The following is a 22,895-nucleotide window of genomic DNA, read 5'->3' as shown; positions in this document are numbered from 1 at the left end:
AGTAATGCTTCTTGTCGGGTTTGTTTCAACAGGACTGGCGCTCTGTGGCAGCTGGGGCTCCTGGCACAGTGTTTGGCTCACCCTAAGCCAGTGTGGGTTTAATAAACAACTAGCTCAGGTGACATCTACCAATTTTTTACTTGGATTGTCCCATTCTTTCAGTATATAATACTCAAAATTGCCAGTTTTCTCCCAACACTCAAAACTGTCCCAGCTCCCACCTCCGCCACTGAAGGAGGTGGGAGAAGTTGAAGGTCATAGATAAGCTTACCGTAAACCGTTCATACTAGAACTTCCTATACTGTGGGTTACGGACCGGCACGGCTCAAGCCTGCATCCTCTCTACCTACCTCACCTAATGGTTACTCCGCCCACCGTTCTCCTTTAGCCACGCCCTCGGAGCCCGCCCCTCCCACCCGGCTCCACCCTCTCCCCCAGGCCCGTCTGCCTTCGCGTTCCACCCCACACCTCTGCTGCGCCCCGGGGCTCGCGCCGCAGGGCTCGCGCCGCAGGCCCCGCCCCCGCCCCCGCCCGCGGCCGCGCCGCCCGGCTCGGCGTGCGCAGGGCTCACTCTGCCCTTCGCTGGCGTCGGCGTCGGCGGGCAGGTAGGCCCCAGAGGTTTGCTCGCGCGCGCGCGCGCACGGCCGCGCGCGGGCGGCCCCAGGCCTGGTCCCGGTGCCGCGCCTCCGCCCACGCGAGGTAGGGCCTGAGGGGCGGGGCCGGTCGCGAGGCCTCGGGAGGGGCCGGCAGGAGGCAGCTCTCGGGCGGAGCGGCTGCGCCCGGGAGGGGAGTGCGGGCCGCGAACTAACGGTCACGAACGCTGGCGGCGCCGCGCGACCCACGTGCGCCACCGCGCCCAGAGACCCGGGCACCCAGCTCCGCGGCCGCGTCCCCGCGGAGGGCAGCCTATCCGTTTTTCCTGTGGGCGACCCCGTGCCCGGCGCGGGGAGGAGCGTGACAGCGCTGGGCGCCGCCCCCTCGGCGCGGCTCGGCGGGAGGCCCCCGGGTCGCGGCGGGGAAGAAGCGGTGAGTGCTCCCCCTTGGAGACCGTGGGACCACCCGGGCAGAAGGCGCCCTCGGTGTCCCCTGAAAGGCGGAGGGTGGGCTAGCGGGGACCGCGAGTCCCGGGCGGACCCCGCCTGTTTGTTAGAAATCGGCCTTAGACAAGATGGAAGGGGAGAAGCGGCCGGCGCCCTACGAGGGCCTGTTTGCCGACGGGCACCTGATCCTGTGGACGCTGTGCTCGGTGCTGCTGCCCGTGTTCATCACCTTCTGGTGCAGCCTCCAGCGGTCCCGCCGCCAGCTGCACCGCCGGGACATCTTCCGCAAGAGCAAGCACGGGTGGCGCGACACGGACCTGTTCAGCCAGCCCACCTACTGCTGCGTGTGCACGCAGCACATTCTGCTGGGCGCCTTCTGCGACTGCTGCGGGCTGCGCGTGGATGAGGGCTGCCTCAAGAAGGCCGACAAGCGCTTCCCGTGCAAGGAGATCATGCTTAAGAGTGACGGCAGGGCCCTGGACGCCATGCCCCACCACTGGATCCGGGGCAACGTGCCCCTGTGCAGTTGCTGCGTGGTTTGCAAGCAGCAGTGCGGCAGCCAACCCAAGCTCTGCGATTACAGGTACGGCCTTTGTGGGTACGCGTTGTCCCAGGATGCGGGGTAGGAGTCGGAATCTCGCAGAGTGCGCTAGAGACCTACCTTGATCTCTGCAAATGGCCTCAACTGCCCACTTCAAGGAACCAAGCTTGTCCCGGGTATTGGACAAGCAGGGCAGCTTTGCAGTATCATTTGCCTAGATGATACATCTAGCCTCCGCTCCTCAGCCAGCCTGCCCTTTTGGGTAATAAAACTTGGCACTGAACTTTGATCCAGAGGCCTCTAAGTACTGCATACTTCATAGCCACCATGTTACGTTTTCGCTTTTGTTACTATGGATTATTTCCATTTTAAGTGAGAAAAAACGAAGTGTGGACAAATTGACTTTTCCTTAGACTCGCAAAACTGATTCTCCTCAGCATCCTTTTATGAATGGACAGTGAAAACAAGCATCATTCCATGGCAGCGCTTTAATTATCTTTTTCAAATATAAATATTGGTGCTGTGATGAAAGACAAAACTTAAAGGATTCTCCTTTTGCCACATGGCCTTCTTAGGACTGGTAGCATCTTAGACAGTCTTGGATTAAGCCAAGAATATTTTGATGGCTTCTAAATAGACACACATTAGACAACACATGAACATTCTTAAATATTCTCTGAAAATAGGTGAAGATGCTCTTTGCTGGTATTAGAGATTCATAATAAAAGGAGATGCTCCCGCAGATCATCTGCTTTAACTCATTTTGCAGTTGAGCGAATTTTAGTCAGTGTTAGGAATAGTGTTAGGAATACTAACACTTAGCCTTGTCTCAGCCTTAAGTCTGGACATCTCCATTGTCCTGAGTTTTATTTCTGACAAGTAGAAAGGGCCCTAAACATGTTTAAGACCTAAAAGAGAAAGCTGACACTAGATAGAAAGTTACTTTTTTATTTATTTCCATCTTTATTTTTTTCTTTTACTTCAAAATCTTCTTTTTAATTTGTCTTCCGAATTTAGATGTACTTTTGGCATCAATGAGAGCTAGGTTACCAGCGTCTTTAAATAAATTTAATACCTCTCTCTATAGTTAAGCTTTCGTCTTCAAAAGCTGGGATTAGTTGGAAAGAAGACATGACTGGCATATTATTTCCTTCCCTTCTTGGTGTCTGTGTAGAATTAGATAAAAACGGCCTCCATAAATATCTGAACTGCACTTCAGATACTCCTCAATGAATAATAGTGCTCTGATCTTCCACCCAAATGATTTTACCTAGAAATGAGTATCTGGGGGCGACTGGGTGACTCAGTTAAGCGTCTAGCTCTTGATTTCGGCTCAGGTCATGATCTCACGGTCATGGGATCAGGCCCCACATCTGGCTCTGCGCTAAGGGTGGAAGCCTGCTTGGCATTCTCTCTTTCCTTCTCTCTCCCACATTCTCTGCCCCTCCCCCACTCATTCTCTCTCTCTCTCTCTCTCTCTCTCTCTCTCTCTCTCAAAATAAACATTAAAAAAAAAGGTGGGGCGCCTGGGTGGCTCAGTTGGTTAAGTGTCAGACTTCAACTCAGGTCACAATCTCACAGTTGGTGAGTTTGAGCCCCTCATTGGGCTCTCTGCTGTCAGTGCAGAGCCTGCTCCGGAGCCTCTACCTACCTCTCTGCCACTCTCTCTCTCTCTCAAAAATAAATAAGCACTTTTTTAAAAATTGCATTTGCACCAAAAAAAAAAAAAAAAAAGCATATCTGACCCAGTCCCTCCTCTGCTTAATTAAACCCCTACCCCTTCAGTTGCTCCTGGTCACTTACCCTGATGGTCTTTCAGTATAACCTTCAGGTGCTTAACATGGTGCCCAGGGGCTGACGTGCTCTCTGGACCCTGCCTGCCCTTCCAGTTTTTACCTGCCACCACCTTCGTTAAACTTTAAGCACCAGCAACACTGGCTTTTTCATATTTCCCTTCTCTTTCTCAAGGCTTTCCTCCCCTGGCTAGCTTTTAGGCATCCTTAGAGACTTGTCTTGTGTCCTTTCCTCCAGGAACCCTTGCCTGATCTACTCATCCCCAGGCCCAGAGTTTTCCTTTTTGATGATGACGTAATATCCGATATCTCAGTGGTTCTCAAAGTAGGTTCCCCAAACCAGCAGTATTAGCATCATTTGGAAACTTGTTAGAAATGCAAATTCTAGTGTTGCCAGATTTAGCAAGCAAGACAAAAACATTTGCAATATTGCGGCCAGCTTATATCCCCCCCAAATCATTCATTGTTTATCTGAAATTAAAATTCAGTTAAGCATCTTCTATTTTCTTTGTGACCCTACTCCCACCTCTGACTCCCTGAATCAGAAACTTAGGCTGGAGACGAGCAGTCTTTGCTCTGGCAGGCCCTGCAGGTAATTCTAAAGTTGTATGTACCTTTTACAACGTCAGCCTCTGTCCTTAATGTTGTGTCCTCCCCTTTGTACACAGTGAATGTGATGATACATCTTTTTCTCACGAGTTCTTACCAGATACTCAACAGTCTGTCCTCAGCTTGCTAGAGCCCCTCACCACGGGTGGGGATTGTTTCTGTGTAATTTAGGAAATGCTTGTTACTCCCAGGAGAAAAGAGCATGTCGCCCTGAAGTTGTGCGTGTTCTGCAGTGTTCTCATGTATTTTAGCAATAGCATTATGCAGGGTTACTGAATGCTCTGACCTTCCATAGGAATGAGATATTTCAAGAAAATAAACTATCAGAACTTTAAACACAAGCCAGACCGTCCCTCTGGATTTTACCCAGCCCTGGTGAGGGCTTCTACCATGTCTGTATCACTACAGAAGTATGAGTCTTAAGGGAACTATAAAGACCCAGGTAACAACTGATTTTGAAGCTTGCAGGCCAGTTCAGCTCTGCCGAATAAGTGACAGAGGCCCTTTAATTTATACTCATTCAGTCTTGGTTCAGTTTTCACACGTGAGCATCTATGTATTTTGTTTCAGGCACTGTGCCAGATTCTACTTTCCCTGTAGGTTTTTTTCTCTTCGTGTATATTTCCCCAACCACTATAATGTGTCTCTGCACCTAGTATCGTATCACTCCTTCCCTATCCTTCCTTTTTTTCTTAACTGTCACCTGACTAAAATGGGGAATTGTGTTGAGAGAGAGAGAGACACAGAGCATGAGCGGGGGAGGGGCAGAGAGAGAGGGAGACACAGAATCTGAAGCAGGCTCCAGGCTCCGAGCTGTCAGCGCAGAGCCGGACACGGGGCTCGAATTCACAGACCGCGAGATCATGACCTGAGCCGAAGTCGGACGCCCAACCGACTGAGCCACCCAGGCGCCCCCTTAAGGTGCTTTTTTATTTATAAGGCCTTTTCTTCCTTACATCCTATCCTCTTACACACACTGATTAATGAAACAAAGCTTTCTTCGTTACATCCTATGTAAGAAAAGCTTCCAAAGCTTTTCTTCCTTACATCCTATGCCCCTTACACACACTGATTAATGAAACAAAGCTTCTGACTTTTAGCAGGTGATTACATTGGCCACTTTAGTCTTGACTTTGATCTTAAACTGTATGTTTCTGTGTTCTGTTGGTATGTATTTATTCATTTCTTTAATTATCTGAAATGATGAAAGATCCCAGATCATTTTTTTTAATTTTTTTTTAACGTTTTTATTTATTTTTGAGACAGAGAGAGAGCATGAACGGGGGAGGGGCAGAGAGAGAGGGAGACACAGAATCGGAAGCAGGCTCCAGGCTCTGAGCCATCAGCCCAGAGCCCGACTCAGGGCTCGAACTCACGGACTGCGAGATCGTGACCTGAGCCGAAGTCGGACACTCAACCGACTGAGCCACCCAGGCGCCCCTCCTAGATGATTTTCTAGAGTAGAGGTGGACAACCTTTCTATGAAAAGCCAAAACTAAGTATTTTAGGCTTTGCAGACCATATGGTCTGTCATAACTACTTAACTCACTGTCTGTCATGGTACAAAACCAGCCCTAGACAACACATAAATGACTGGGTGTAGCTGTACTACAATAAAACTTTATTCACAACGTCAGGTGGCAGACGTATTTGTAGTTGGCCAACCCCCGTTATGGTGTGAATATCATAAATGAACACCCCGAGGCACCTGGGCAGCTCCGTTGGTTGAACGTCCAACTTCAGCTCAGGTCATGGTCTCACGGTCCGTGGGTTTGAGCCCCGCGTCAGGCTCTGTGCTGACAGCTCGGAGCCTGGAGCTTGCGTCAGATTCTGGGTCTCCCTCTCTTTGTCTGCCCTTCCCCAGCTCACTCGCGTACTCTCTCTCTCAAAAATAAACAAACATTTAAAAACTTAAAAAATAAATAAATAAATGAACATCTCAACCTCATGTATAGTTCTGCCACCTCCTCTAGCATACTAAAGAAGAGAGCTATCGTCAACAGGTAACTTAACAAAGAATTCTAAGAAGTGTTGCCTGTAGTTTCTTTTTTCCCCTGTGAAGCTTCTTCTTTAAAAAAAAAAGCAGTCAGGGGCACCTGGGTGGCTCAGTCAGTTAAGCGTCCGATTCTTGATTTCAGCTCAGGTCATCATCTCACAGTTTGAGGGTTCGGCCCCCACATCAGGCTCTGCTGTCAATGCAGAGCCAGCTAGGGATTCTCTCTCCCTCCCTCCCTCTGCCCCTTTCCCACTCATTCTCTCTCTCTCTCCCTCTCCCTCAAAATAAATATACATTAAAAAAATTTTTTTAAATAAAGCTATCATACACCTGCATAAAAATGGCACATAGGGTGATGTTCTGTCTTGATAAAGGTTTTAGTTATAGGAAAATGTTCATTTGTCAAAACTCAGCAAATGTAAAGATTTGTATATTTAATTGTAAATTTTACACCAAAAGAAAAATCCCATAAATAAATGATGAACTCTAGATAAAGATAGGCTTGCTTGCTGAACTATTTAGGAAGTATCCTGATAGCTGCATTATACTTGAAATACACCAAAAATTAGGTGGATTGATGGATGGATAGAAATGTAACAAAGCAACTATAGGAAGATATTAATGCTGGAATGTAGGTGGTTTACTGTTTATCTGTTTACTGTAAAAAAAAAAATTCTAACACAAAACATTTTAAAAAGCAAGGAGACTATCCTTGTTTTTTGGAAATCCTTGTTGAAATATTGAAAGATAAAATCTCATAATGTCTGTAATACTTTCAAACGATTTAGCTATATGTGAGTTTACACAAAGAGATAAAGCAAATGTGGGAAAAAATATCAAGAATCAGAGTGAAGGGTTGATCTAAGGGTATTCACTTTGCTATTCTTTTGACTTCTGTGTAGGTCTAAAATGTCAAAAACATAAGCAATGAGTCAGTGACATGATCGCTGGAACTAAAATATCAAGACATTATATTAGTAATGTCTTGTTTTCCCATCAGGTTTGAAATCTAGATCAGGTTAAACACTAATTACGAAACACATAGAGACAATTCTCAATTTTGAATATAGTATTTGTAAGGAAAAGTATAATGTTGAATAACTAGTAAGCATTTTGGCTCTACCTTTAAAGAACAAAGGCTGATAATAGCCATCATTTTAGCTAAAAGAATCTTTTCTGAAATGTATGAGAATGCAGTAAATGATAAAGGTGTCCCAAGTCAGTGGGGATAGAAAAGATTATTTTACGAATGGTGCTAGGACAGGTATTCTCTGGGGGGGAAAGTGAGGTCTTCAAACCACACTATCTGCCACAATAAACTCCAAATGGGTTAAAGCAAGGGCTCTTAGTTCACAGATGGATAAGATTCCAAGAAACCCTGACCCTTTCAGGAGATTTTCAGTGGAGCCTGTAGCCCCGGAAGGAGCACTAAATTAAAGACATGGGTGTGAAAACTGAATGGGTGGGAATTTGCAAATAGTGAAGGACTTCAGAGCTTAAAAGCATTTAAGTAAACCCCAAAGGGAAATAGGGAGCTATCAAAAAATAAACTTAAGTACATTAAAAAGTAAATTTAAAAGAAACCGAAAGAAGTTTGCAATAAATATGACAGGAAATAGGTTAATACCCTATATAAATCAAAAGTGCATGCAATTATTAAAACCTAGTAAAAGGTGACTATAGGACATGAATCCATTCACAGAAGAAGACAAAAAATATTCAGCGTACCCTAGTGATCAAAAGCCTTCAAATTAAAACAAAAAAATGTGTTTTTTATCAAGGAAAAAATTTAAAATACTAACGTGCAGGATTAGCAAGTGTTAGACATGATAGACGTCTCGATGAACTGGTAACAAGCACACTGGACAGATGGACCACATACTGGTTACTGTGAAACTAATGTCCGTGTTATGTGTCAACTGTACTCAAAAAAAATATTAAAAAGAAAACAGTCTTAGGAAAATGCATGCCCTTTGAGTCAGTAACTTGGCTTTTAGAATTCAAGGGAAATAATCTCATTTATGTTTATGGTTGTTCTTCATGTTGTTTATACTTAGAAAAATAAGCTATCTAAATGTCTTATTTTTAGGGGCACTTGGCTGGCTCAGTCAGTTAAGCGTCTGACTCTTGATTTGATCTCAGGTCATGATCTCCCAGTTCATGGGATCGAGCCCCGTCGGGCTCCACACTGACAGTGCAGAGCCTGCTTGGAATTCTCTCTCTCTCGCCCTGTCTCTCTGCCCCTCCCCTACTCCCACTTTTCCTCTCTCTCTCTCCCTGTCTCTCTCTCTCAAAATAAAAAAGTAAAACTTTAAAAATTAAAAAATAATAAATGTCTTATTTTTTTAATGTTAAATTATATATCCATATGGTATGGTACTATACATTCTTTACAAACCATATTTTTTTAAATGTTTAATGGCATAGGACAATGTTCATGATAACATGGAAAGAAAAATACTGTCCAGATGTACATATATCATAACTGAGAAACACATCTGTGCACAGTAAAACTGAGAAATACAGGGGTGCCCGGGTTGCTCAGTTGGTTGAGCATCCGACTTCAGCTCAGATCATGATCTCATGGTCCGTGAGTTCGAGCCCCGCATCGGGCTCTGTGCTGACAGCTCGGGAGCCTGGAGCCTGCTTCCGATTCTCTGTCTCCCTCTCTCTCTGCCCCTCCCCCGTTCATGCTCTGTCTCTCTCTGTCCCAAAAATAAAATAAATGTTGAAAAAAAAAATTTTTTTTTAAATGTATATAGGTAGTTGACGAATGTATTCTGGTTTTTAGAGACTCAAGCAGTACAGCAATACAGAAGGACATAGGATAAAAAGCAGATATTCTTCTCAGCCCTCTCATACTACTTTTCTTCCCAGAGGAAACCAGTGTGAAATAATTCAGGGGCACCCTTTCAGATTATTCTCAATTACAGTCCCTTGTTGTAAAGTTAATGGTGTGGTCTCAAGCTTAGTCTGAAAGGAACTATTCACTAAACATATGCAAGTTACTTTACAGTTTTCTGTCTAATGGATCATGCAGGTAACACTTCTTTCAGGGGTAAATAAGACTCCTGAGTAAATAGCAGTAATCAGTTGAGAAATCTGAACATCCACCGGAAAAAACAACCTTAAAATAGAAATCCAAAAGGGTTGACCTTGGGCAAAAGACTTTTATTCTGTCTCTTTTTTTAAATTCATTTATTTTCTGCCGGCCTGATTTTGTCTGTACACTCAGCTCTGCCTGCCTTATCTGTGACTGGATTAAAGTCTTAGCAGATTAATAATAGAAACCTGGGACCTTCACCAGCACTATTCTCTGCTTGTTTCACGCTCATATCCAGAGAGGCAAATGTGAATGTACATATCTTCTGTCTATATTTCAAGTACAAACATAGAGATTGGTTTTGTATTAACTGCCAACAAGAAATGCACTGTTTGGCTGTATCTACTGAAATATTTTCAGATGGTCATAAATTACGAGGTTTTCAAACTGGACAGACTGGACCCCGAGGAACACAAAGACCCAAGCCAGTGGGCCATTTAATTAAGCAGCAAGGACTTTAGGCCTCACAAACATTATTTCAACCAAAGCACAAATAATTAAGATACAGAACCATTGTTCTAGACCCACTCTTGTTTATGTGGATATGTCTACTGGCATTTACCATGTTATAAATTAAAACTGGGAAATTGCTTAAATACTCATTTTTAAAGTGATAAAATATTTTTATGAAAATTTAGTGAGAAGAGTGACATTATTCTACCTTTTTGGTACATTTCTTTGGTTTAGAGGCCACCTAGATCCTCCTGTCGGCTGCTGCACTGGGTCTGTACACACTTGAGAGAAGGAAGATGAAATAACATCTTGGTATTAATATTAAAATGATTTTAATCTCAGAGTCGCCCTGCAAGGGTCTTGAGGGGCTCCAGACCACACTTTATTTTTCTTTTAACGTTTTTTATTTATTTTTGAAAGCGCGATCACAGAGAGAGAGGGACAGAGGATCTGAAGCTGGCTCTACACTCGTAGAGCCCCATGTGGGGCTGGAACTCACAAACGGCGAGATCATGACCTGAGCCAAAGTCAGATGCTCAGCTGACTGAGCCACCCGGGTGTCCCTAGACCACACTTTAAAAATCACAGTTAAAGGGGCGCCTGGGTGGCTCAGTCGGTTGAGCGTCCGACTTCAGCTCAGGTCACGATCTCGCGGTCCATGAGTTCAAGCCCCGCGTCGGGCTCTGGGCTGATGGCTCAGAGCCTGGAGCCTGCTTCCATTCTGTGTCTCCCACTCTCTCTGCCCCTCCCCTGTTCATGCTCTGTCTCTCTCTGTCTCAAAAATAAATAAAATGTTAAAAAAAATAAAAAAAAATAAAAATCACAGTTAGGGGCACCTGAGTGTCTGACCCTTGATTTCAGCTCAGGTCATGATCCCGGGGTCATGAGATCGAGCTCTGCATCAGGTGCTTCACTGAGCATGGAGCCTGCTTAAGATTCTCTCTCTCCCTCTTCCTCACCCCTCCCCTGCTCGTTCTCTCTCTCTCTCTCTCCCTCCCTCTCCCCATCCCCACTCTGTCTCACTTTCTAAAAAATAAAAATACAGTTATAGAGGCTCCTGAGTGGTGAGTCAGTTGAGTATCCAACTCTTGATTGCAACACAGGTCATGATCCCAGGGTCAGGAGATCGAACCCTGCGTCCAGCCCTGCGCTGAGCATGGAGCCTGCTTGGGATTCTCTCCCTCCCTGTTTTCTCTGCCCCTCCCCTGCTCCCATGTGTGCAAGTGAGCTCTCTTTCAAAGTAACATTTTTTTTTTAAGTTCTAAAAAACGCTATTAAACTGCCAAGTATTTTCAAACTTTATTGCTCATTTTCACTGTGCAGATAGTTATAAATCTTTTCTTTGCTAGATTTTATGCCCAATAGTGGTGAGATTACTAAAGGATCAGTTTGCACATCAGTGAAATTATGGTTTAAGATTAATTATTGTCTTTGTTTCTTCCTTCCCTCAGGTGCGTTTGGTGTCAGAAAACGGTACATGATGAGTGCATGAAAAATAGTTTAAAGAACGAAAAATGTGATTTTGGAGAATTCAAAAATCTCATCATTCCACCAAGTTACTTGACCTCTATTAATCAGATGCGTAAAGACAAAAAAACAGATTATGCGGTGGTAAGCCGAGTTCATTTTTCCTTATGTAATTGATTTTCACAAAGCTGCCCGAGTCCCTGTGTGACACTTAATGGTGGCCTTGAGGGAAGAATCGTTACCGTGGGCTGCAGAGCCCTGCCCAGTGTTTAGAGCTGTGCCACCAAGTTCGGCCCTTGAGTCCTTTCACATCTAAAGGGAAATTGGAGGGGCGCCTGGGTGGCGCAGTCGGTTAAGCGTCCGACTTCAGCCAGGTCACGATCTCGCACACTCCGTGAGTTCGAGCCCCGCGTCAGGCTCTGGGCTGATGGCTCGGAGCCTGGAGCCTGTTTCCGATTCTGTGTCTCCGTCTCTCTCTGCCCTTCCCCCATTCATGCTCTGTCTCTCTCTGTCCCAAAAATAAAAAACGTTGAAAAAAAAATTTTTAAAGGGAAATTGGAAATGTTATATTACTGGTTTCTAAATCCCTGCCTGCACCTGCATCACTTGGGGAGCTTTTTAAAAATGCAGATTCCTGACTCCACCTCCATCACCAGGTTTGATTAGGAGGTCAAGGGTAGGTCCCAGGAATCTGTATTTTTCTTTAAGGTCCTCAGACAATTCTGATAAACAGCCAGATTAGAAATTCTTTATCATTATCAGTGAAAAGAAAACAGGGATTTTGCTCACACATTGTTCTAACAGAATTTTTCTATTCGGAACTTTATGTTATTTAGAGCATTAGATGCTCCAACAAATAATTTGAACTTTAAAGCTGTCAACACTTCGCAGCATGTATGTGTGTAGAAACTGATCTAAATGTATCTTTCAGTCTTTATGTGGTTCTTAAGGGATAACTGTAAAAATTTGCATTTATTTCCTACTTGAATATGCCAAAATAGTTGAACTATTTTATCTCGAAATTCAGTTTTGTGTCTTTTCCAAGTTAGGATTTTATTTTATTTTATTTTATTTTAGGGTTTTATATCTTAAATGTCATCTTTGACAGTAGTCCTGCCAAAGAAAAAGGCATTTAAAAATTTTTAAATATTATGTTTAATGTTATGGTACATATTTTTTAAACGTACATACAGTGCCTTAATGTATCTGATTTCAGTCTAAGATCATAAGGGGTGAGAATCACTAAGTAAAACTGTAGAACATCATCTTTGTTCACATCCACAAGGAGAAGGGAGAGGAGAGAAAGGGTTAGGTTAGAGAAATACGAATTTCATTTGACTTTGGGCTTTCTATAAATCTGGATTCTTGAATCTAATTGAGTATACCATTTAAAATGTTTTTTAAGTTAAAAAAAAAAAAGCCTTACAAACTAAAATACATTAGAATATATCCAGAGAAGGACAGTCAAGGTAAGAGAGCAGAGAAAATCTGTGTCCATGCTGTGAACAGTTGAAAGGACGTAAAATGGATTGCCCAGGAGACGAAACTGAAGAAGGATACAATGCTTCAGGTGTTTGAGCACAACAGTTATATGGAAGAACAAATAACATTATTTCTGGTTGCCTTAGGAAGCAAAATTAGAATGATGAATGAAAGTTATTGAAACACAGATTTTTAACTCAATTTAACTCAAAACTTTCTAACAATACATGAAGCGTGAGTTAAATTATTCATCTATAAGTTCCCTTTCCATTCTTAGAATTCTTTGATTTATGTATTCATTGTAGTGTGATAGTTGTTTTTTTCCCCAGCGTATTTACAGCACTATTGCTACCAAGAAATGAAAAATTTATTGCTGGAGCGCCTGGGTGGCTCAGTTGGTAGAGCATCTGACTTCGGCTCAGGTCATGATCTCACACACAGTTCCTGAGTTTGGGCCCTGCGTCCGGCTCTGTGCTGTGTCACCTTCAGATTCTGTGTCTCCTTCTGTCTCTGCCCCTTCCCTGCTTGCGCTCGTCTCTCTCTCTCGACAATAATAAACACTTTTTTAAAAAAGAAAAATTTATTGCTCACCATCTTTGAGATATTAAACCCTTTTCACTCGCATTAATTTTTTTAGCTAGCCTCTAAGCTTGGAAAGCAGTGGACCCCATTAATAATCCTGGCCAACTCTCGTAGTGGAACTAACATGGGAGAAGGGCTGCTGGGAGAATTTAGGATCCTCCTAAACCCAGTCCAGGTAACTAAAGAGAAAACTTTCCTTCTGTATTAATCTCATGCTTAGCTTTTCATTTTCCTTAAGTTGTAATGGTGGTTAATGCTTCAAACCAGTCATCACTTGATTTTAGGAAAGAATTATAGAAGTATCAAGCCATCCAAATATATAGAGAAAGAGGTACTCTCATGGTGGGGACATAAAATGGTGCAGCCACTTTAGAAAAGTGAAGCAATTTCTTAAAAAGTTAAATATAAATTTACCCTACCACCTACCAATCCCATTTCTAGCAGTCTGCCCAAGGGAAGTGAAAGCGTATGTCCCGCAGAGACTTTTATGCAAATGTTCATAGCAGCGATATTCGTAATAGCCAAAAGGTGGAAACAACCTAACTGTCCATTCGCCAGTAAGTTGATAGAACCAAATGTGTACCCACACAAGGGAGTATCACGCAGTGATAGGAAGGGACGAGGTACGACGCATACGTGCAACCATGAACGAACCTCAGAACCATGCTAAGTGAAAGAAGCCAGGTGCAAGGACCCTCGGGGTATGTCCCTTTTATGTGACCTGTCCACAACAGGCAGATGTACAGAAACAGAGGAGTGAGGCCAGGGCTGCAGAATGGGAGTGAGTGCACCCAGACACTGAGGGACCCTCTCGGAGCAGTGAAAATGCTGTAGACTGGATTGTGGTGGTTGCACAGCTCCGTAAACTGACTAAAAGCCATTTAATTGTGCACTTTAAAAGCGCATTTCCATATATATAAATTGTGCCTCAGTTTAAACAAGAAGAATAAAAGGATGGCAGCATTGAGTTTACGTGCTGGCTGCTTCTACTTTGAAAAACATTTATAAACAACTCCTGCGACAATCAGAAACGCAATAATTTTTTTCCTTCCCGTTTGTATTTTTCCCTTTCAACAATAGATACTTAAGGAAATTATAAAAGTAATAAAAAGGGGAAGAAAATCACCTGCAGTTTCCCCACACCAATACATCGGTTGTTTTCATTTGTCCGTGTTCTTTGCATGCATTGTCTGTGCGTCTGCATATTAACATCACAGTAACAATACTCTAGATTTAAAATTTGTGTTGTTTTCAGTACTTAAAGAGCATTTGTCCCTGGTGTGATGTAGTCTTCATAATTATACCTGAAATGATGAAGATAATTAATTGAATGGATATGTCCTGTTTATCCAGGCTCCTGCTGTTGGAGATTGAGTTTGTCTCATAATTATACAACCATAAATAATGCCACACTGAATACCTTTATAAACAGGCGTTTTCATTTTTTGAAATGTTTTCCTAGATCATTTACAGAATTAGAGGTATCAAGGGTCCTTGCATCTTTACATCATTGTATGTATGTTGCAAAATTACTTTCCAGAAGTGTGCACTAACTTGCACTAGTGATGGATTTGAAAAATCCACTATAAAATATGAAGTAATGTGCTAAGGGTGAACTTAGCACATTCTGGTTTCACGTGAACAGGAAGGAGGCAGTGTCGTGTAATGGATAGACTATAGGACTGAAGGTGTATGTCAACACTTAAGTATTGGGGGACTCACAGGCAAGTTATTTAACCTCCCTGCGCCTCAACTTCCTGGTCAGTAGAACGAGGCTTACTTGTGAGTAGGGCCAGCGTCCAGATGAGCCGCAGTATCAGCAGTCTGGCGCATCGTTAGGCGCTTCGTAGCCCGCGTTGTTCTCTAACCGCATCCATACTTATCTGGGGGGACGTCATCCTCACGGATGGAGGATAGTGTTGGATACAAATAAGTTTTCTTTTTCTTTCACTTCTAGGTTTTTGATGTAACTAAAACCCCCCCTGTGAAAGCCCTGCAGCTTTGCACTCTCCTTCCCTGTCACTCGGCCCGCGTGCTTGTTTGTGGAGGGGACGGCACGGTGGGCTGGGTCCTGGACGCAGTCGACGAAATGAAGATTAAGGTATCAACCTTTAAGACCTGAGTGCCCTTCGCAGAAGCAGTTCCGAGATAACGGATACAGTATTACGGTTACATTTTTTATTACGCAGATAAATATTAGAAGACATTGCCAATTTTGAACGTTATGATTAAGCAGTTCCTATAACCTTCAGCGAAACAACATACAGCTGTTATATTTGTGTCTCTCTTGCTTTGGTCTATAAGTTTTACCAAATAACATTACCCCACAAATCATCTGAAGAGAAAACTCCCAACACACGTCTTCCGTTTTCTAGGGACAAGAAAAGTACATTCCGCAAGTCGCAGTCCTGCCTCTGGGAACAGGCAACGATCTGTCCAATACCTTGGGCTGGGGCACAGGGTACGCGGGAGAGATCCCCGTCGCTCAGGTCTTAAGAAATGTGATGGAAGCAGATGGAATTAAACTAGATAGGTGAGTTTTACTTCCTCCAAAAGGTAGATTTCTGGAGCTTCGGTAATATTGTTTGGTCTAAAAATGAAGACTTGAAGTAGTTACAAAATGTAACTTAAATGTAAAAGACTGTGTTAATTGTACTCATCCACGATGCTGGGGTTTTGTTATGTTATATGAGGACTGAAGTCACATTAGGTAGAGCATTCATCTCAAAATTTGCGTAGCCACTTAGGTGTGCTTATTTTTTCAAATGCTTTTTTAATAAAAGTACTTCATCTACAGGACTGCAAAGTTAAGTGGCAGTTAATTTGATAATAATTGCCTTTTTTTTTTAACTTCTGTATTTTAGATGGAAAGTTCAAGTAACAAATAAAGGATACTACAACTTAAGAAAACCCAAGGTATGTTTTCTGGGCCTCAGTTGCACGTGATTTCAGCACTCTTAACTAGTCCGTCATTTTATAGTGGATTTTTCAAATTCATCATGAGTGCAAGTTAGTGCCCATTTCTGGAAAGCAGTTTTGCTTTGTACACGTGTGGTGCAGCGGTGGGATACAGAGACGCGGTGCTTATTCCCTCTGGGGACCGGTTATGGAGCAGAAGAGAAACCCACGTGCTCAGCCCCCAGTTGGCCTGTAAACAGGGCTGTGGGGGAAAACACGTTGTGAGTGCGGGTAGCGCCTCCCTGGCAGATCGGGCTGGAGAGGTTTCGGGGGAAGAGATGGGTGAGGTGGCCCTTAAAAGGTAAACGCAATTTAGATGGACAGAGAAAGGAACAAAAGACTTTCCAGGCAGATGAAATCGATCCTGGGGACACAAATCATGGTTAGCAAATACTGCGGAGATCAGCTCTGTGTTTTCTAAAAGATACTCTGGGGGTGGAGTGAAAATAGCCTTGAAAATTGCATGAGGGCAAAATACGGGGACTTTTAGCAGGAAGACAGCAAAAACATTACAGAGGTGGAAGTGATCGACCCTTGGCAGCTCGGTAGTAGAGCAAGAGAGAAAATACACGTTATGCCAGATTTCTAGTTGTTGCAGCTGGATGTGTGGGAATGACCGTAACCAGGATACAAAGAGAAAGAGTTTCAGGTTTGAGTAAGAGGAAAAGGAGTTAGATTGGGGGCATACCAGCCTTGAGGCTGTGGCACATTGGAAGGGGGTTGGAAATGCAGGCTTAGTTAGTGCTCAGGAACAAGACAGAGCTGGGGATGGAGACTGAGGCACTCATGCTGGGCTGGGAAATAAATTAAGCAAGGACCAACATCCTGGCTTGACACGGATAGAAACTGAGACCCTGGGGGTTGCAGTGAAAGTGAAAAGCAGGTGTAATGGGCATACAGGAGAAACCTGGGTGCAAAGTAGAGCCATTCTAGATGATAAGGTCTGAGGTGCGGCACATTACTCAGAAAAGCAAAGTGAAATTTATGTGGATTGTAATTGGCCTTTGAACCGAAGCTTTATTTATGGAAACTTCACTGGATAGGTAGCATCAGCTCTAAGTGAAATGTAAATGCAGAAAGCATTAAATTTTGATAAAGAACATAAAGACTGAGATTTAACAGATTACACATATGTAACAGGCTTAGATTGAAGCATATTGTAGTTGCTCATTCTTCCCCCTTTTCACAGGAATTCACAATGAACAACTATTTTTCTGTTGGACCTGATGCTCTCATGGCTCTCAATTTTCATGCTCATCGCGAGAAGGCACCATCTCTGTTTTCTAGCAGAATTCTTAATAAGGTGTGTTGGATAAAATAACATTTCCTGCTTATCACTGAAGGTACAGTAAAAATAGTTCAATTATATCTAGCCCTCTTCCAAGTAGATTCAGATAGAACTTACTTACGGAAACGTTCACCTGCTCTGTTTTGTTATTGAAGTATTTTGTGGCTGTGACAAACTTCTTACAATTTGGAGAATGTTCCACAGCACATTCTGCTCCAGCAGCAACTAAGTGAAATTCACGATAGCCTATCTTACTTAAATGGCAACAAACATTGGAAAGAATTTTAGGCAGGCAGGATAAACTTTTGGTGAAGTCATGAACGAGAAAAACATAGATTCCTTTGGCTTCAGAAAGCTCCAAAATGCAGATGAAGGGAGAAAGGGAGCAGTTCGTTTGCCACAGCTTTTACCTACGCTCACCACTCTGACTCCTAGTACAAGTGATTCCTTTGGTGCAAGTTTCACTTTGGAATTGTTTTTTTTTTAATGGCTTTTGGTGATTGAGCAACAGGATGTAAAAATTTAATGCGAAGCGGTTTTGCTCCTGGTTTCAGTTTTACAAGTAGTTCACATTTACAAATAGTTACCTCTTACTACTAAGGCCGCAAGTGTTGCCGTTTGTACAATTAGTCATTAACATCTCAGAGCTTCCATCAACCTTTCTATTTTCGGAAGTGATTATAAGTGTCCTTTAGATGTGTCTCTATTCCTTTCATTAAGTGATCTCAAGTACTAGGAAAAGGTGGAGTTTTCTAATTTTGATACAGTATTTCTTTATAAAATGTAGCTTTTTGGATAAACTGGGAGAAAGCACCATTTAGGCACATGCTACTGAAAAATGGGCTACTTCAGCTCAGAAGTAACACGTCCTTTTTCCCCAGGAGAACCTAGTCCACTGTAAGCAAGCAAGGCTCGATGATCACGTCAGGGATCGTTAGTTCAGTGTCTTATCTTGCTTACGAGCTCGTTAGGTTGCTTTAATATCCCATTTTCTGTCCATTTCTCCTAGGCTGTTTACTTGTTCTATGGAACCAAAGACTGTTTGGTACAAGAATGTAAAGATTTGAATAAAAAAGTTGAGGTAAGCTTTTAAAGTTTTAGGTGGTCTCTGGATTATAACCTTTTTTAAAGAAAAATGCTGAATTTTGTTAACATATTTTGCTAACATACATGGAATATTTATTGTGGGCCAGGCGCTTTACTAAGTGCTTCATACACATTATCCCACTGCGTTGTCACCACAATCCTACAAGTCAGGCACTACTCTGTTGCCATTATGCAGAAGAGAAAACTGTTTGAAATGAAGTAATTTGCCCAAAGGCACACATAATCAGGATTTGAACCCAGGTTTATCTCCCTCCGGTCTGTTGAACTGATACTGAGCAGCTTTCCATTCACACTTGGTGACAAATGTGAAGCAATCTTCACGTAGTACCCGACTCATCATGGACTCTCAGAGGAAGTTTAAATGCAAAGTTTATATGACAATTGTGATGTGTCTCTCTTCTATACAAAGCAAAGTCGAGATGTAGGAGCAGGAAAAACAGAATATTAATGAGTGCTTGTCGCTACAGTATCCCTGATGTCATGATACGGCAAAATCTTGTGTATATTCCTTGCTTGCTTCCAGAAAGAATCTGTAATGGTTAACAGCACCAACAAACACATTAATACAGAGAAACGTAAAAACTAGTAAAAAGAATAAAAGGGCAAGAGCTTAGGAAGAGAGAAAAGTGAGCAGGGAGCGTGAGGGGCCTGATGATACGTATGCCGGGCAATTAGGCTAACGCTGAGCTCACACGCTTTGCGGCCACAGCGCAGGAGGAATGGCAAGATTTGCCATAAAAAAAGTTCCTTGCCCTTTATTACATTTGCTTCATCCTGGGCTTTGATAACCTTGGCGGAATGGGCAAACATGCTAACACTTTATTGTTTTGTGTGATATTTTATTTATACAAAAGTTATTTGTGAAGCCACCTACACGATGCCAGGCACTGTCCTAGGTACTGGGGATCCAGTGATAAATCCCTTGCTCTCACTGAGTTTACAGTGTAGAGGGAAAGAAAACATTTAAAGCACACTGCAGGATAGTGTGACAGGTGACATGATCAGGAAATCTTACAAGAATAAATTAGGGTAGTACATAACCCAGGGGCTGGAGAGACTGTCTAGGGAAAGTGACTGTAACATGTCTTTCTGAAAGAAGTGATGAGCTGGAATCTGAACATTAAATAAGAGATAGCTGAGTGAAAAAGGAGGTCGAAATTGTTCTCCACTAAGAAGCATATGTGCAGAGGCCCAGAGGTGAGAGAGAACATGGTGTATTCGAGGGAGCTCCAGCTGGAGGATAGCTCACAGGAGGGACAGAGCAGGAGCAGAGGCCAAATCTCAGAGGGGCCGTACTGGCCCGTGAAAGAACTTGGATTTCATCCTGAGCTCCAGTCAAGCGCAGAAGGGCTGCAGTCAGGATGACATATTTGCATTCCCTAAGTGCTCAATTTCCTGCTCTGAGAGCAATGAAGATGAGGAGAGACGGGCCAGGTAGGCACCTGCAGGGCAGAGGTGAGGGTGTGCTGGACTTGGGACTGTCCGGAGTGATGGAGAGGGGAGGTGCTTGAAAGTAGAGGGTAAAGGTGAGGAAATCAAAGATGACCCCAGGTTTCCGGCCCAGGCACCTGAGGCCCATGGGGGTGCTCTTTCCTGGGAGGTAGACAGTAGGGGCCGCAGGGAAGATGCTTTGCGTTAACCCAGTCTTGCGCCCAGCAGTTGCAGGTGCCACCACTGGTTGGAACCATTTTATGGGCAGTAGGATCCACAGATCTGGCCCGGTTCGCTGTCCTGGACCAGCAAGATAGAGCTGTCAGCGCTGAGATGGCAGTTAACGACATGGCACTGGCTTTTTCCTCCGGAGTCTGCGGCCCGAGAAGAGAGAGGAGCCTAGAACATAGCTAGAGGCAGGAGGTGGAACTCAGCAGTGACCGAGGAGGAACACCCCAGAGGAGGAGGGTCTGACTCCCAGAAGTGAAGGGAGGGAGTAGTTCAGGAAAGGGTGTCGGGTGCCACTGAAACAGCAAATTGGGTAAGGCCTGAAAAAGATGAGATTAACAAAAACTGTGTCATTTTACCTTAGTTTAAAAAAAATGAAGTTGTTATAATTAATGTAATAACCACTGAACAGATGGGAAAGGCTGATTCCTGGGGCAGGGGGTGGGGGGGAGCGGGTAGGAAATAGTCTTCTCTACATGTGTGTCTGTCACATCCTGTATGTGTGCGGATGGAGGTGAACCCTTGGTGGAAGTGTGCAGAAATAGTATGCCCTGTAGTAATTCACTACTTGCGTTTCTTTAAAGCTAGAACTGGATGGTGAGCGAGTAGAACTGCCCAATTTGGAAGGTATTATAGTTCTGAACATCGGCTACTGGGGCGGTGGCTGCAGACTGTGGGAAGGGATGGGAGATGAGACTTACCCTCTAGCCAGGTATGTACATTTATGATTGGGTTTTTTATGACACTGTTTTCTTTAAAGCAGTCTGTTTTGGGGGCGCCTGGGTGGCTCAGTCACTTAGGCGTCCAGCTCTTGATCTCAACTCAGGTTATGGTGTCATGGGTTCATGAGATCGAGCCCCACGCCCAGCTCTGCACTGTCAGCTTGGGATTCTCTCTCACTTGCTCTCTGCCCCTCCCCTGCTCACATGCACGCGTGTGCTCTCTCTCTCTCTCTCTCTCTCTCAAAATAAACATTAAAAAAAAAAAAAAGCAATCTGGGGTGCCTGAGTGGCTCAGTTGATTAAGCATCCGACTTCAGCTCAGGTCATGACCTTGTGGTTCGTGGGTTCAAGACCTGCGTTGGGCCCCGCACTGACAGTGCAGAGCCTGCTTGGGGTTCTTTCTCTCTCCCTCTCTCTCTCTGCCCCTCCCTGACTTGTGCTTTCTCTCTCTCTTGAAATAAACTTAAAAAAAATTTTTTTTAGGCACTCTGTTGTTTATAGACTAATATTTTTTCAAATTTCTATTTTTGTATGTGTCATTAATATGAATACCTTATTAAATAATAAGTTGATTGTCCACCGCTGTGAAAAAGTATTTGTCTTAACGTGACTGATCTTACTTCATTGCATCACACAATCCATGTGTCCTTTTTCCAACTGTAGGCATGATGACGGTTTGCTAGAGGTCGTTGGAGTGTATGGGTCTTTCCACTGTGCTCAGATTCAGGTGAAACTGGCAAACCCTTTTCGAATAGGACAAGCACATACGGTGCGGGTAAGTGATATATTGCTCTGTATTTCATTGAGTCCCATTTCTAAGCCACTGATCCATAGCAAAAGAAATACACACTATAGCTTTCCAGAAACAGTGGTGCACAGGGGCACCCGGGGGGCTCAGTCAGTTAAGCATCCAACTCTTGATTTTGGCTCAGGCCATGAGCTCAGGATTCATGGGATTGAGCCCCACCTCAAGCTCTGCACTGGCAATGCAGGGAGCCTGCTTCAGATTCTCTCTCTCTCTCTCTCTCTCTCTCTCTCTCTCTCTGTTCCTTCCCTGCTCGTGCACTATGCACTCTATCTCTCTCTAAATAAATAAATTAACTTAAGATTTTTTTTCTAAAAAGTAAATAAATAAACAGTGGCTTACACCCACACTGTCACTCAGCCTCCACCAAAGGCTTCGATATGATGGGGAAGAAACAAAGTGTTCAGTGGAAAAGAATCCCTTAAACGACTGATGATAAAGATATATTCAGATTAATTTTCTAAGAAGGAAATGCTCATAATTGTCCCTAGAAAAGTTAAGGGACTGTGGATGATACTACTAAGGAAGACCTTTCTGAGCTTCTGGGGACTTACTTGTTTCTAATTATCTGTTCCCTAATACCAGTTGATTTTGAAGTGCTCGATGATGCCAATGCAGGTAGATGGGGAGCCGTGGGCCCAGGGCCCCTGCACTGTCACCATAACTCACAAGACGCACGCACTGATGTTGTATTTCTCTGGAGAACAGACGGACGATGATATCTCCAGTACTTCAGATCAAGAGGACATAAAGGAAACCGAGTAGATGGATGAGGAATGAAAGTTTAGAATTCTCCCAAACAAGTAGATACATATTTGTCCAGGAGTAAAATTCTCTATCAGCTGTTTGGTCTTAATTTCACCAGTAGTAGAATGGGTATACATCTGTGTAAATAGCATTCCAAAAACAGCCAAATTGCCAGTTGTTTACAGATGCCTGTTCTTTTTTCAGCAAAATGGTCCCGTCATATAGTACTAACTTTACAAAGTCCCAGAGGGCTAATGACTTGCAGGTGAGATGTTTGTCATGGCTTGATGTGTGAGAGCAGGACTCGCTCTGAGGTCCACAGTCTCCTTCCTTATTCTTGAACACACATTTGATGGACAAGATGTAGGTGGAAGAATCATTGCCATCTTAATTCTTAATGTTGTGACACCATCCTAACATTTGAAAAGTTAACTTGCTTTTTTGAACGGAGATGACTGGTGTCCTACCCCCAGGGTTAGTGCGGGGCCTTCCGCCGCGGCTGGCCCCCGAAGACTTCTCAGCCTAGCACTGTGTGGATCCATA

The 22,895-nt window shown here is 43.6% G+C and overlaps 1 protein-coding gene across 1 annotated transcript; it reads left to right on the top strand.

The window, feature by feature from the left end:
* Window positions 1-524: 524 nt before the first annotated feature.
* On the top strand, window positions 525-22,448 carry DGKE (diacylglycerol kinase epsilon). Its single transcript, XM_015088380.3, has 11 exons — window positions 525-1,623; window positions 10,987-11,146; window positions 13,122-13,241; window positions 15,024-15,167; window positions 15,442-15,599; window positions 15,931-15,982; window positions 17,214-17,327; window positions 18,322-18,393; window positions 20,663-20,790; window positions 21,464-21,575; window positions 22,191-22,448. Exons 1-11 carry the CDS (start codon window positions 1,169-1,171, stop codon window positions 22,368-22,370), a joined length of 1,695 nt encoding a protein of 564 aa, XP_014943866.2. The 5' UTR covers window positions 525-1,168; the 3' UTR covers window positions 22,371-22,448.
* Window positions 22,449-22,895: the final 447 nt, after the last annotated feature.

Source organism: Acinonyx jubatus, chromosome E1 (assembly GCF_027475565.1).
Source record: "Acinonyx jubatus isolate Ajub_Pintada_27869175 chromosome E1, VMU_Ajub_asm_v1.0, whole genome shotgun sequence".
Lineage (NCBI taxonomy): Eukaryota > Metazoa > Chordata > Mammalia > Carnivora > Felidae > Acinonyx > Acinonyx jubatus.
Note: the sequence above shows the minus strand (reverse complement) of the source record. Positions and strands in the feature narration are given on the sequence as shown.